Source organism: Ixodes scapularis, unplaced genomic scaffold, assembly GCF_016920785.2.
Source record: "Ixodes scapularis isolate PalLabHiFi unplaced genomic scaffold, ASM1692078v2 PGA_scaffold9__187_contigs__length_104089568, whole genome shotgun sequence".
Classification (NCBI taxonomy): domain Eukaryota; kingdom Metazoa; phylum Arthropoda; class Arachnida; order Ixodida; family Ixodidae; genus Ixodes; species Ixodes scapularis.
In genome coordinates, this window is record NW_024609884.1 from 5,228,967 (window position 1) to 5,244,765 (window position 15,799).

A 15,799-nucleotide genomic window follows, 5' to 3' on the forward strand; every position below is an offset into this window, starting at 1 on the left:
CTGGAGAGCAGGCGAGTGGAGAGGAGAAAGACAGCAATCATAGCGAGCAGAGAGCTTTGTAGGTGAGGCCAACACCAACTATAGTCGGTTACAAGCAGACATGTACAAATTACTCAAAAAAGGTAGTTAAGTTAAGTTACTGAGTATCGACGTTAAAAGTAGTTGGAGTAGAGTAGAAATTACGCATTTGTAATAGTAATTGAGTAAACTACTAACTACTGTAAAAAAGTAGCGAGTTACTTTGAAGTTACTTTCGAAGTTACTTTTTATATTTTGTGGCAGCAAAATGAACAGCAGTTTTTATCAGTGAAAAACCCTGCGAGCCTGAAATAAATGCAGTCATTTTATAACTTTCACAATCGTTTATTCGCTCGCAGAAGCAATTGTCTTTCAAAGTTGTTATCGGAGAGTTTTCCCCTTTTCCTTCTAATGACGTTGTCAGTCAAGCTAAAAAGACGTTCCACCGTGGCGCTGGATGCAAAGGCAGCGTTCAATTTCAGAAGCAGGCTGTGCAGGGTCGGGTAAGTGGGTGTCGGCATCTTTGGTGTCCATGGCGAAACATGTGAGGCTTGCCTCGGCTGAAAGTCTTTTATACTAAACTCTTTTTTTTTTTTTTTTTTCTTCGGCAAGTTGAGATTGTTATGACTTGCCCCTCTTTATTCTCACGACGTTCGAAGATTTCGCCAAGCGAGTGCACCTGACAGTCAAAGAATCAAGTCTCGCGCCATGACGATGAGATCATTTGGACGACTGCACGTCTCGTTGTAGTGTTATAGCTACGCCACTGAGAAAAAAAAAATTGCTTTTTGCCCTTGACGTTGGGTCTAACAAAAGGATCTCTTAAAAGTGACTCGAAATCCTCCCCGGCGACTACGGTATCCTGACGCGCATGACACGCCTGACAAGAAAACGTTTTTAACAAAGAGGAGGTCTCCCTGGCGTGGAAGGTCGGAAGGACGCGAAGGATTACGTGAACAAGCATCGTCGCTCGTACAGTTGCAGCTGAAAGCAGAAACGTGCTCCCATGAACAGATTATCCGTGTCTACGTTTGCGCGCGGAGGAGTCCGGCTTTGCAAGGGAGTGTGCACTGACGACGAGGCGACCATGGGAACAGGCGCCCAGCTGCGAGGTCATTCCATTGGCGTCTACCGTGGAACCTACCACTTGAGTCAGAACTCACTAAAGGCACACGACACGAAAACAACAACAACCCTCGGAGTGTCCCCGTCTTTCACGGTTGCAGCTAGAGGCGCGGCGCCTGCCTGCATTACCGGATTAGGTCAATACCCGACAAAGGCTCTCTGCGTTCGTGCGCGCCGGCGTTATGTTTTGGCTGCTCGTCGCCACCTTGGCCCAAGGACGCCTGTGATGCAGTTTCTACGGCTGCCGAACGTGGGCACGAAATGTGGGGGGCCCCTTGTTCGTGAATACCACTGAATCTGCCAGCGTCTTATTTATTTCTGCGCTCAAACTTTTGCGATGAGAAAAAAAAGGGATTAGGTTTCGAAAGTAGTTAGTAATTTGAGTAGAAGTTACCTGAAAAACGTAGTTAAAGTAAACTACTAATTACCCAAATAAAGTTGTAATTGAAAGTTACCAAGTTACTCGGAAAAGTAGTTAAACTACAGTAGTTTGAGTAGAGTAGTTGAACTACGTCCAAGTCTGGTTACAAGTCAAGAAGGTAGGAGAAGCTCCTCCCACAAGTGTGATGCGCCCGTTTCAAATCTCTCCGCAGTCGAAAGAAGAGTTCACTGGAAACGCTCCCTGTTCCGCTTCAATGGATTCCCACTCGTCTCCGATCCCACTTTTTAAGAAAGCGACCTTTGTATTCAACGGAGAGGGAACCGAGCCCCTGAAAGCAGCCTTTGTATCCATCGGGGGGGGGGGGGGGGGGGGGGGGGGGGCAGCTAATCCCCGTAAGTCGTATTTGTTTCCGTCGGTGGGGGAAAACTCTAATCTCCCTCTTGTGGCTTCCACAATGCTAAGTCAAAGTCGAAAGATAAAGCAAATATGTACAGAAAGGCAAGACCCTCCTCGCGCGTTGTCCGCGACGTCACGGAAACGGTGGGACGCAATTGGATGCGGAGGTGGCGGAGGGATATCTGATTCCCTTTGAGGGGCATTTGCCGCTACCTTCATAACCTGTAACTGACTATAGATCAGCAGAAGACCTCCGCACCGTGATCACAGTCAGATCGATCGAGGCCTGAGATTGGGCTCGAGTGGTGCGTCAGCGTTCGGCCGGGGCTCGTGTCCAATCAGCGCGTCGGAGGTCGGACTCGGGCCCAATAGCCAAGTTAGTGCGATCCGACTGTGATGAGGTTTAATGAAGGGAGAGGAGGCGATACGGAGGCTTTGATTATTTCAGGTGGTGTTGGTGGGGCTCACCTTGCTATTTGGAACCTGCAACAGATTTCCTAATCATTGCCACCTTACGAAACGCAGGTCGGGGTCCGTCCCGAACATCTCATTATCTCTCCACAACCAATCAGGATACAGCATTGGGCGATAAAAACCAACTACACTCTAAAAAAAAAAAGCCCGTGCGTCTGCTTTCCCGCACAAAACCTCGCAGAGCCAATCACCGCAACTTACGGAGGCAGCTCAGCGAATGACGATGCCGAAACATCTGTTTAGACCAAAAAACGCAGTCTGAGTTGTGACATTAAGCCATGCAAGCGTGACGTTTTGCATTGCTTAATGTCGCAACTCAGACTGCGTTGCTGGGTAATGAAGGTTATTTCTACTTACTGGTTCCTCGAGCCACTACTTCTGCAGTGTGAAACTAACACGGTGAACCGAACGCTCGTGGCACATAAAATATCGCCATGGCCTCAAATGACGTTTTACGGGCAAGCTATGCATGGCCTCCATTCCACGCAGTTCTGTTTCATACATAGTGTGTAACGCCTTCAAAGCTACTGGCGCGAGCACGGGGCTTGATCTCGTTGATCATTTGCACGAGTTCTCGCGCAAACAAAACCGTACATGAAGCCACGCGCTTGCGCCAGTTTGACAGCGTTGTACGCTAAGTATGAAACAGAGCATAAATCTCCTTCATGTTTCAAAAGTAGCGCAAGGTGCGTCGATGCACGAGGTACGTGCAACGTGCAGCCATTAGGAAGATCATGCCGAGCGCAGCACTAATACCCGTGCCACACGGGCAACTCGAATGCCATTTACAACGAATGACATTTGAGCGGACGGCCAATCAGCGCGCGACACTCCGGGCGTAGCGCTTGCCATGCGACAGATTGCGAGCTGATTTGCCGATCACACAAATGTCATTCGTTGTAAATGGCATTCGAGTTGCCCGTGTGGCATGGGTAATTTAGAAAAAGGTCTTTTGGGACGCTGTCTGCTTTCGTGTGCTATGAATATCCGGCCGATAGACCCGTTGCTCTCGGGCAGGGGGCGCGAGCGCGTCCGCAAAACGCGACCATGTTATGCGGCAGCATCATCCAGGCGGCGCTGTAACGTTCTTTTTTTGCACGTGCAACGTTCGAATGCAAGCGTCTGTCAGCATCTGTAGACGCGCGATAACAAAACGTCTGAAAAAAGGAAAACTAAAATATAAAAAAAAGGATTATACAGCTCGCGGACTCAGCGTCCCATTCAGCTTTATTAGTTTATTGTGTTCTTTTATAGCTCCCGCGAGCCCGTATGTTTCACTTTACGTGATAGCGAAGCTGAAGCTACTTGCAGAAACATGTTCCCCCGAACGATGTTCGCACTGCACGAGCGCGCGCGCTTGGAGGGACACTGCAAGCTCGGAACTCGCTCTTGTAGCCTCTGCTACTCTAGCGGTTATAATAGAACAGAGTAGAAAAAAACTGTAGTGGAGAAGCGTGATGACGCACGTTCCAAACGCGAGCCAAATATTCTATTTTGCTCGCCTGGAGCGCTGCTCAAAACTTGAGAGCTACGGGCCTATTGAGTCACGGCAACCCGCTTTCCTAAGGCGTTGCCATGCCGACAATTATCGCGTTCATTTAGGCTTAGGAATGGCCAGAATCAAAAGACTACCTAAAGAATGCGGCGAGGTCATTGCTCATGCTTTGCGATTTAAGTGAGGTAAGGCAAAGCGAAAGCCTTCTGCACCATTCGTTGCTGACTAACGCGCCCGAAGTTGCAGCTACAACGACATGATATTAGTTCCAAAGCGAGCGGCGCTCACTCTCCGAAGCACCGCCATGTTTCCCCGCATCCCTACCGAGCCCCCCCCAAACACATGATTTCAAAATCCCTCTCCTAGGTAGTGCGGCTAACTTTAGCCGCGCTTAGCGCTTCGAGCAAACGGGCCCAGATGGCGGGTCTGTTTAGGAGCAACCAGAGCCGTTTATACTGAGAGAGTTTGGCCGATGGGCGGAGCTTGTTGGCCGCTAGAACCAGCGGATTTCGCGATAACACAATATGGCGTTACTTCTTTGTCTTGTTCATTCCTGTGAAATCGCGTAGAGTTCCTATGAGTCAGATCCACAATATGGCGGACGGAAGTAGTCATCCCCCGGTTGTCAGACTACGCTGCTGTGGTTGTCAGACTGCCAAAATCTCCTTAAGAAGGCCAAACTCTCTCAGTATAAACGGCTCTGGGAGCAACTTAATCTCATATCCAGACGTCCCGAAAGGTGGCAGCACCTATTTGGAAAGAGGTCCATTGACCTTGCTCGGATTTTGACTGCAGTCTCACAGTCGGACTCGGGTCTCGCTCTCTCTTTAGCTTTTCTTCACTCGCACTATACAAGCATTCCGGTTCCGTCAATGGCTGACTCTGATCCACGCTTGTCCATAAGAACAGTCGTGGCGGCTACACGCCAAACTAACGAAGGGCATCTGGCGCGCTCCAGTGGAGGACTGATGATTAATTTACACCACCATCTTGTTTTGGAATGCAACCGAAGGTTACACGGTGCCTTGTCCGCCATCAGCGGGGCCAGGACGCTGGTCAGGCAGCGCTTAGTGAGGCTGACTTGGGGCGTCTTGGCGTGACTATTTCTTGTTTTTCCTTGTGTGTGAAGTGATACAATATTGTGTGCCTGGGGAGGAGGCTAGCTGTGCCGAAAAGACAAGAGACTCACAACAATGTCAAATACGGCGAAGAGGAAGATGGTGTTTTGTGCCGAGGTGAAACTTGGGTTACAGCACATGCAAAGAGAAACACTCCTTGTTTCGAGTGCCGAGTGACGCCTCTGTTAGCGGACTGGAATCGTCTATTAAAAAGAATTGATGTAGGGAAAAACAAAGTCCAAGAAGAATGTGTGACCTGTGCTACGTTTTAGAGAAAATAAATTTACCCAAGTGGGATTGCTCTTTAATAAAGACAGCAGTTGAAGTTGCTCCATTTATCTTGCCAGTCTCGGTGTTTGTTTTCATATGATGCATGCTCAATTGATAAAAAAAATTTAGACATTTCCTGGCCTATAAGCTTTGGCTGAGAATGTATAAGTCAATAAAAGCTCACTTTCTTTAATATGTGCTATTAAAAAAATGCATTGACACCAGAACAAAAACTAGGTAATTAAAGTTCTCCAAAATGTAGAGCTGCCGAAAAAATAATGAAAAGTTCTTTGACAATAAGGTGGAGAGGAAAGCATCGCATATCATATCATACTCAAACTTCGCTTTCCTGATGCTGACATGTAAGGTGAAATAGACAGTTTTTTTTTTAACAAAAAAAAAACGAAAAACAAATTAATGAAGTGAGACATTATGTAAGCAACTGACCACTCCCAAACGGCATTTTCGTTTTGAATGTAAGCTTAATTTTGCCGCTCGCGCAAGTTTCGCTTTCTCACAGATGTGTTAGATAGAATGGATCGTATTCTTTCTCATAACCGAGCCGACAAAAATACACGAAGAATACGACCATTTTCACGCCGAATAAAAGATCTCTGCTGCGACTACCAGGCCTCTCTCTGTCAGCAAGCGCCCTCATCGGCATGCTTGCACATCGCAACGCCCGCACGGCTGCCGGACCGGTACACGTTCCCATTCTAGTACATCCTAGTTTTATTATCCCCCTAGAGTACAGTTCATAGCCTAAAATATTCTAGTCCAGAACAGCATAAAAAAGGATACAGCCGAAAGAATCGAGGTTGATTTTACGGTGCAGTACGTTTGTAGACGAACACGCATGAAGGAAGCCGTCTATAACGTGTCTTTTTTTTTTTTTTTTTTTTCCCCTATGGGAGAGTTGAGATGCCGATTGGGCACTTAGTACCGCTCGAATTGGGAATGTGTGACCATAAGGCTTGCGCGTGTAATTGTGACCCCCTCGAGGGCCGGCATCACGGTGCAGCGCGCGTCTAATAATCCCTGTATAGTCTATAGATAGACGGCCAGTTCCGTCGCTCGTCCGTGCCCGGCGTGCGGTCCATGCTTTGGTTCCGGGTCGATCGTCTTTCAACGCTGTCTACGGCGAAATGAAGCGATGATTCCCGTGGGACGGTTAGCCGCTTTCGCGTGGACCCATCGCGGAAGCACGTCTGCTCGCTTAGCCTATCATTTGGAGCGAAACTGCGAGTGAAATAACCACTGTATACACTCGTTTTTGCTAGTCGCCGTTTTAAACCAACTCGCGCGCGTGAGTCGCCGATCGTTCACCCTTTCATTTCCTTTCCCCCGCTTTTTTTTTTTTTTTTTTGTTGATCTTTCTTCTCGTGGCAGGTTCCTGCTGGACGCGTAGCGAAAGCTGCCAACTTGGTTTTCACGGAGGTCAAACGGTGCCGTTGTCCGATTATCGTGGCGACTGCGAAGGGTTGAGCGAGCAGGATTGTCTGCGAAGCAACGATCGATCCGCCCGAACAAATTCACGTTGAAGGTGTGTCAAGTCGTGAAAAGGAAGAGAGAACTACACGAGCGGTAATGACGCGACATTTGAACTTTATTCCGGTCCGGTAGGCTTTGGTTAAAGTCGTCGATGTCGCTCGGACGCCGTACGTTCCCCGAGCCGAGGTTGTAGTCGCGCACCGTTGGAGAACGTCATTACGTTTCACCTTAAGATGAACGGCGACGAACGCTATAGGAGCCAGTGTCGCTCCTCCCAACACGTCACCCCCCCTTCTTTCGAGCTATGCTATATGAATTGACTCGTGTGGAACGTCCGTTCTGGCAGGTCGGAAGGTAATACGGAATGTACGGCGATGGGTATTGCATGCGCCAAAACCACTAACGGTAGTAGTTTTTGACGTGCAACACGCCCCTAAAGTTGGTCATAACAAACGACCGCAGTTGTTGCGCTGGCCAAATCGCACACCTACAGTGGACACACCAGACGCTATCCTAAGACCATTTAGTTTCCCGCTCTTAAGAACTAATATGTTCTTTTGATTTGTTTTTTATGGCCAATAGTGGTAAATGACTAACAAGGATATATCTTCCTTGCGTAGGTGCGTGCACTTTCGCGCTCACCTTGTGTCTTGTGCACAAAAGGAATTTTTTGGGGGTGGTACGTCCCAACCCAACAGCGTCCGGAATTCCCCGGTGAAGCGTTCCGAAGAAAGCACGAAAGCTGCAGAAGCCAGTGGGAAAGAATCCAGAAAGAAACCTCATGGAGAGAGACGTTCCAGTCTTCCTGGGTGCTTTCTTTTTCCAGCTCCATCCAAAGACCCTTTTTGATTCCCTTCAGTCAATGGGCACTTGGCAGGTTCCTGGAACGGCGGTGGACTTTGAGAATGCCCACTATGTGCGCTTTAACGAGAACACTAATGCCAATATTTGCCTTTGAGACGATCTGTACATAACGTAAAATACGGAAAGCATGCAGGCGCAAATTTACATCATCAATAGTTACAAAATTCGTCGCTTAAACTTTAAAGGGCGGTGCAAAGCTATTCATTTGGAATGTTTTTCTCTACACGAGCTTACTGGCACTGGTGGAACCAAAGCCACTCACCAGGAAACTTGTTTGGTGGGGTCTAATTTCTAAAATAATAACATTCCCTTTTTTTCGAACACTTTTTTTCTTCTTTTTTTCGTTTTTATTTTTTGCAAATTTGATGACGTAGCTTAAAGGTTGCATTGTTAACATAGACCCCGGAGTGACGCTATTTCAATGCGGCTCATATATTAGAGCCGACCACTGCGTGAGCGCTCGATTTGGGCTCGTGATAATTAGTAGCTCGACAAGCATTCGGGTAGTAGCTCCTGCCCAATCACTTCAATGAAAACAATGGTCACACCTTAACAATGTCTTGAACTTCGCGCGTGCCCCGTGCTTTGCCAACCCCACCGCGTGGGTACGATAAACACGAGTGGCACATAATCGGCCACATATATCCGTGGCCGCTTGATGTTGCTGCTGCGAGTTGAGGGGGTGAACGCTGCTCGGTCTTCCTTGGTCATACAAAACATGTCATGTTTCGCAGCATGTAGGAAGCAATCATGCTTGGAACATGCGAGAGGCGTGACCACAAATAATTCCGTCATCGTGTCCGGAGAGAACACTGTGTCTTTTGTTTGATGTGTCAGCACTGTGGCGATCTCTCTCTTTCTCTCGTTTATGGAAAGGCGCGTGTCATGTGCAATGGGCACACACGCTCCTGCTACTAGCTGCAGCCTATTGCGATCAGCATTGCTTTCGAATGATCATACCAGTACTTAGGACAGTATAGGCCGCTGTTCAGCCATCTCTTTGAGAGCCGGATATTCGTCAGAGCGTGACACAATAATCGGCCCGAAGAAAAACAAATTGAGGTAACTGGGACCCCGATCGTGTGTTTTCTGTTCGGTAAGAAAAAAAAAAAAAAGTTCGGCTGTCATCGGGCACTGGACGAAAAAGATACAAGAAAAAGAATGACGGAGGGCGGTTTGGAAAAGAATAAATGAAAAAAAAAAAAGGAGACAACATATGACGTTGGGCACCCTATATCGAAGCTTCGCCCCGTAAACCGTCTGCATGGCCTATATTTTCGAACGTAGATGAGAGGGCTGCCGCTGGCAACTTGCTGAAGTCACCGTTGACTACTTCCGGCCAAAGTCACTCGCTGCAGGAACCCAGTCATCTTATAGGAAAGTGCGAGGCCCAGACGCCACTTAAAGGGAGCGCGAAATGGTATTGGCGTCGAAATGTATTAACTGCATGTCGCGCGATGGGATATAAAAGAAACCGACATGAGGCCTATGAGCCAGAAATGCGATATCCACTGACAAATCCGGAAGATATGAACGGACTATTTATTATTTTATTTTTCTCTCTTTTGGAAGAGCTGAATCACTTTATCGCGATCCGCCCGGTAGCCAATGGTGGCGGAGGCGTCAAGGGAAATGCATACCATCGCATTTGACACGATTACGTGTGTCTCCTGTCGGCTTGTATGCAATCAGGGAAACATCGAGGTTTTCATCAGGGACAACTTCCTGAAGCTATGCATTTACAACTCTGGGCTCCCGCACGCCGGCGCTCGCTGAGCGTCGATCGCAAACTATTCACTGTCACTCGTCACCTCTACAATATGCCACAAAATAGAAGGAAATTTCCGAACTGTAAGAATGTTCGGAGAACATCGCGTGCTCTAAGCATTGCCGGCAGATGCGCGGAAAAGGTTTTTCTTCACTTCGACTTGTAAAAGTTATAACTCCCCATTGAGCGATTGGGAACTTATTTTTTTATTTGTAACTTCCGATTAAGGCGTGTGTTTTCTGCGATAATTTGACAAAACAAATGCACTAGCTAGCCTCACGTTTATGGTAGATTGGTCTCGAAGCGTGCAAAGCTGGTTTTTGCTATTTACTTCGACCAGGCTCTCACGATTCTATGAACGTTGTGATTACTTATAAGCAGTATTTAGCGTAATCGATAAAAATGATTCATGGTCCCTTCAAGTTCGATCTTTGGAAGCCATCTTCAAAGGTCCTTCTCTTGCTATTCGACCTTTAAAAACAAAACGAATGGTCAAAACTAAAATTTCGTTTTAAAAACAACAAAAAAGCAAAGGTTACGCCTAAATGCATCAGCCAAAAATACTTGACAAGAAATATTGAAGGCGTTGCGGGAAGCTCAAAGACTGCGGACACCTGCTGGATAACTAAACGTTGTAACGACCTACTTACTGCCTAGGTCGTTTACAACTAAACATTGCAAACGACCTACTTACAGCTTAGGGCGGGGAGTCGTTAACGAGAAGCGTGATATTGGCTCTCAGGAACGAGCAGTTTTCAAAGGAAGATTCACGCCAAGTCGTTCGAGTATCAGTTCAAAAGGGGGCGGTTGGGGTTTAACTTCATTCCTTTCCGCCAGCTATTTTTGGTGATTCCGTGCCGTCGGGAGCAGTTGACCTCGTTTATTAAAGTTTATACGAGCAGACGTCTACGGTAATGAAACCCCCGAAGTACTGTGCAAGGCACACGCACCTGTGGTTTGGGTTGGCTGATGTCCTCTGCACGCTTGCTGATTCACAGAATTCTCGTCGTGCGATACTTACTATGGAAAATGAAGATCCTTTTTTTTCACCTTTTTTTATGAAACAATTTTTTTTTTTTGCGTGAGTGATCTTTTTATTTGAGTTTTTCATACATAAAAAATAAAAAGGAATACCCACGCGCAAGGAATTGGCCCTACTTGAGTAATCCTTTCGCGTGATTATTCCTCTTTTTCTCTTATTTTATGCTGAATTGTATATTAAAAAAAAGTCCAGTTTTGAGGTTTCTCCGAGCTGTTGCATACTTGAAAAACGGTATACAAAGAGAAACAACTTTGTAGAGTTGCTGCGTGTGTGTGTATGTGTGTGTAGGTGTGAGTTAGTTTTATACTTACATTAATTTTATTAGTTTGAACTCAGAGTCACAGTAGGAGCATCTATCCGATTTTTAGCCAATAGTTTTGAAGTAGCTTTAGCTACGCTTTTCCTCCCTCATAAACCCCATTTATAGAACGATGACAAGGTCCTTGTATTTACGGAAAGTACCCGAAAGAAATGAATGCTTAGCAGACAGGGTGGGGTAAAAATGTATACGATTTTTATTAATAAACAAATTAAACCTAGATGGTTTCGGGGATGAGGTTATGTACAGATGAGGTTGAGTTTCTCCTGAAAGGCAAACAAATAAAAACGCCCGTCAGTAACCTTCACTCGTAAATAGCAAACGGCAAATGTTCTGACAACGTGACCGAAGACAAAGACGATACGCTCTCGAGTGAGTATTCACTTCACGCCTCTTCTGGGCTCCGCACTGGCAATGAGAGTTCAACGTGTACAGTACTTAAAACCCAGTGTACACTCGAATAACCGTTCGTCTGGTTCGAGATGGCTTAGGCAGGCGAGCAAAGGGTGTTTCAAGCGCACCAAAACCTCGATTGATCTGTACTCACTGATAGCTGATAGCTATGTCGGAAAGATTGACGTCTACTCTATTACCTTTCTTATCAATTGCATCTTTCCTCGACCATACTGGTTGAGTTTCATAGGCACAGTTTTAAAGGATGCGACATATATGAAACTTCAAAATTGAGCGGAACGTCGCATATACCCTATTTTCCACACGCAATCCCTCGGTCAACGATTGCACAAGGGGGCGCTCGTGATCCACCAGGCGACGACGGTTGTCAAGAAGGAGTGGCACTGGAGCGAGGAGAGACTCACCACAACCACTGAGGATGACAAAGATGATGCAGCCGACACGCACACAGTTCACCAGTAGCCGCCGTGTCCATAACCGCCGCCATGCCCGAACCCTCCACCGTGCCCGAAGCCATGGCCGCCGTAGCCGCCGTGCCCGAAGCCGCCGAATCCGCCGTAGTGTCCGTGGTGGCCGCCGCCTCCGAAGCCACCGTGGCCGAACCCGATGCCGATACCATGGCCACCGAAGCCGATCGAAATGCCGTGTCCGAGGTGGCCACCGTGGCCGAACCCATGGCCTCCAAACCCATGTCCATGACCAAAGCCATGACCGCCGCCGTAGCCACCATGGCCTCCGTAGCCACCACCGTAACCATAGTGAGGGTGACCGACCTTCACCTGGTGGGCGACCTTGTACGTGAGCACGGGCCGAATGCCGATGCCGACCGTTTTCACGGGCACCTTGACGAACTTGACCACTTTCTTTGGCACGTAGCCTGCAAGGAAAGGGTTCGGTATTAGGACACTGTTGTTCCCCTGAGCTTAAAAATTGTGTAAATGGCCGTTTTGAGTCTGGGCACAAAAAACGAACATCCCAGCACCAAGCCTCACTCTGCTGCCTTTCGGTGTAGCAGGTCGTTAGCATACTCGCTCGAATACGTCCTCTCACCACCTTCAAGTAGAGGGCGGATCGCTTGCTTCTGTTCATGTATAGCTGATGAGACTGCCATCATATCATCGATAATTTTAGGTCATCAGAGATACTCTACGTATTTTCCCCTCTCGCTTGCTTTTAGTAAATGCATCGTGTGCCGCGTTGTGCTTACAATTAGTCTTGGTGTGTACGCTGCATAGGTTCACAAATGTACATATTTGAGAGTACAGTTAAAATGCTTGTCAACCAAAGATACCCTAAAGCTGAAAACAGCCAAGGCCCTAGCGACGTCTTGAATCTTAGGAAAGGTGTATCGAGCTTGCCAGTAGATAAATCTCAGCCTTCCTTCAAGTGACTTCAGAGTTGTCAGCCACGCAACATGACGAATTTACAGTCCTTTCTCTCCAATCAACGGATATTTGAGACACTTAGCCTGCAGGTGACTGTACCTTGTGGGCACTGCAATACACCCAGGGAAGTGCGTGCCCCTTGCGTCACAAAAAATCCAACACGAGTTTGTAAATATTCCCTCGTTCGTCGGTGAAATTACGACACTCTAGAAGCGATTCTCTTAAACGCTTCGCTGCCCTTTTCTCGGAGATAGAGTTCAAATGTAGCTCGTAACGGCGGCCCCGGAAGAGGGTCACAAATGCTGGAAGAGATGATGCGATCCACCTAGCGTCTGAGGCGAAATAATGGGCTTTCTTTGTGCGCCCGACCTTGCCCTTGCGTCGTAAACGACGTCGAGGAAGCGTTTCACGCACTCCTCCACTAAACCTGTCGGTAGGACGCCGTTTCGTTCGCCATAAAATGGCGGATTCGGGCTCGTTCGCGCGCGAGTTGAGGAGAAAGATTTTGAGTCCGTTGCAGCGAGTTTACCTATGGACACATAGGGCTTCTTGACGTAACCGACTTTGACGATGGGTACACCGTGTCCACCGCCGTATCCACCGCCGCCGCCACCTCCGTAGCCTCCAGATTGAACAGCGCCCAGCGCGTGCAGGTGGCCGATGTCGTATCCGCCATGGACTCCGCTGTGAAGCGTCGCTGCCAGTCCTGCCAGGACGAGTACCTGCGAGGGGTCAGGGGACGTATCGAGCAATCGGATCGCGTAACTCGGTGCTTAGGGGTAACCGACGTCAAGGTCACGCGGGAAAAGGTTCTTGCTGAGACCCCGTGCAGAAATGTCATGCATGGCCATATCAAGAATTTGGCAGGTAACGTCATATATAGCCATATAATATATATATATGACTATATACGGCCTTATATTTGCACAAATTTCGATATGGCGATATATGCGTTTCTGCACGGGGTGAGACCGCAATTTGACTCCACTTGATCTTTGATAGGCTTAAAAAGGTTCCCGAAACCGGTTTATGTGAAACCTTCCAACTTGGTAGGAGTGAACATTTTGCCTCAAGTACGAGTCACGTAAGCAGGTGTGATACGAGCCCTATAAATAGATCCCGATAAACCAGAGAATTTACTCGTTGCATTAATGGCTCCTTTACCGAAGTCTCTCTGAGGTTTGGTCAACGCGTTACGCTGCCTAGGTTAAAACATTTGAGGTAGGTCTCCGGAAGCATTTGTGGCCCGTCGAGGTTATCAACGCGACTCTGCTCTATTGTGGCTGGTGTCTCTGATTTCTCGAGTGGTTTCAGCTTACTGCTCGTGTTCGTCTTTCCTCAGCTTATTGCTATCGACTTCGCTCTCATATGCCGGTTCTTTATTATAAATTGTCTACTTGATCGCAATTACTCGGCACTCATGGGCGTACTATTGATTGGAAAAATCCTCCTTTAGCTTCATTTTAGGTCGACGGCCTCGCTCTTTCCTCTACGCGCGACTAACCTGTATGTGCTCTAATATGCTCGACCTGCTCCTTGACACACTGCTCGTTCCTTTCTTTACTTTTCGCCGGTCGAAAATTAGGATGCCGTCTACAAGCTATGAAATCGACACACATAAGGAAAGCTCTAGCTCCCGAGCGGCAAAAGTTAATTTGATTATCACAGTGCGGGATGCAAACGCGAGCATCCTTGTTGAACGACAGCGCCGGATAAAGTTTTTTTTTCCCCATTTGCATTGCTCTATGACAGGTCTGCCAGCCGCCGCAGTATTCGTATCATGTAAGCAACTTCAGCGTGAGGTTTCGGAAGGTCCGTCTACCTCTATTTTAAACGCGACCTTCGTCGAACTATCATAATGCCAGAATGGGCGTAGACATGGGGACTAGGACCGACCGACGCCTAATTGCACTTCCGAGATTCAAGGTCAAGTTCGAGGTTATTGTGATCGTGGAATGTTTGCCAGCCCCACCTGAATGTCGAACTGTAATGTCGGCGGAAAGGCATTCCCTTTCGAAGTTGAACCGGCCCAAACCACTCGCGGTTGTTCGCATTCTAAACTTGCTAGTGAAGGAAGATGGCTTAAAATTGGGGCGAGTCTCGACGAACCCCCGGAGCTTGCCTTTGAAGCCTCGGTCAGGAGGGTCAGTCTCTGACCGAAACATCGAGGCGTGCTCCGAAGTCCGTTCGAGCTCTACCTAGCTGCTCTCGACCCCTCTTGAGAAGCCCGGCGTTGACGACCACGCTGCCGCGTCAACCCGCGTCGACGGCGCCACGGAACGTGGTTGACAGCAGCGAACGACTCGAAATTAACCTGGACTATGTACGGTATTCCTCCGTGACTCAACTGTCGGCTCCTCGACGTGACCTTGAGCGTGTGTCACTCCGTGGAAGCGGCTACAGGTTTCGTGGTTCACTCCTCGAAGGACGATGCCCTTGAACGCTCCCTGGACGAAGCCGTGCGGCGGCGTCCAGAGATGCTTCCAAATCCGACTTACAAGCGTCTTCATGGCTAGAATTCCTTGGGAGCCGCCTCTCGAGCTGTTGCTTCGGTGGACGACTCAATGCACACTGATGCCTCGGCTCGGTGGCCTTGCATGTTTTTATACCAGTGAGGCAAGAAAGAAAAAGCGGCGAGGTGGGATGAGAGAGGCGCAGGAACAACCCTTATCTCCGGCAATACAGACAGGGAAAAAAAAAAAAAAAGATGCGTGGAGGAGGAGATCTGGAGAGGGCACGGTAGACGGCAACAAACAGCAGCCGCACTGAATGAGTGCGGGCCACTTCGGACCTTGATAAAAATAGTCGGTCAAGTCCACTGCGGGGAGCCTGTGGCGTTTCCGCGAGAAGGAGGCTTGATCTACATTGGAGCGGGAAATCTGTGAACTTGCTCCTTTCGGCGTCGGAGAGGGGGAGGTCCCCAGCGGCGGCGAGGATTCTGCTCTCCCATTATGCGCGCGCGAATTAGCCGAAGGGGACGCCCAGGCGCTCGCGGATGCGAGAGAGGCCCCAAAGAAAGTCCCGTGCACTGCTCCGAGCAGCTCTGGGTGCTCCCCTCCTCGCCGAGCCCTCGCTCCACGCCCGGATTCGACGAGTGAGCTGTGCTCCTATTTTCGGTCGCCAGGCGGCGTCCCCGTTTAGACGGCCAGAAAGCGACCAGCCTTCTTTTTGCTCGTTCGTGTCGTGTCGTTGTTTTCTTTTTTAAATAGAACGAGGCAGAAGCGGTTAGGAAAAGCGA

General features: G+C 48.4%; 1 protein-coding gene across 1 annotated transcript; it reads right to left on the reverse strand.

The window, feature by feature from the left end:
• Positions 1–10,935: 10,935 nt before the first annotated feature.
• Positions 10,936–15,071, reverse strand: LOC8052888 (glycine-rich protein 23-like). The gene is made up of 4 exons (XM_040206111.1): positions 15,060–15,071; positions 13,091–13,283; positions 11,581–12,053; positions 10,936–11,028 (listed from the first exon to the last, which is right to left on the reverse strand). Exons 1-3 carry the CDS (start codon positions 15,069–15,071, stop codon positions 11,629–11,631), a joined length of 630 nt encoding a protein of 209 aa, XP_040062045.1. The 3' UTR covers positions 10,936–11,028; positions 11,581–11,628.
• Positions 15,072–15,799: the final 728 nt, after the last annotated feature.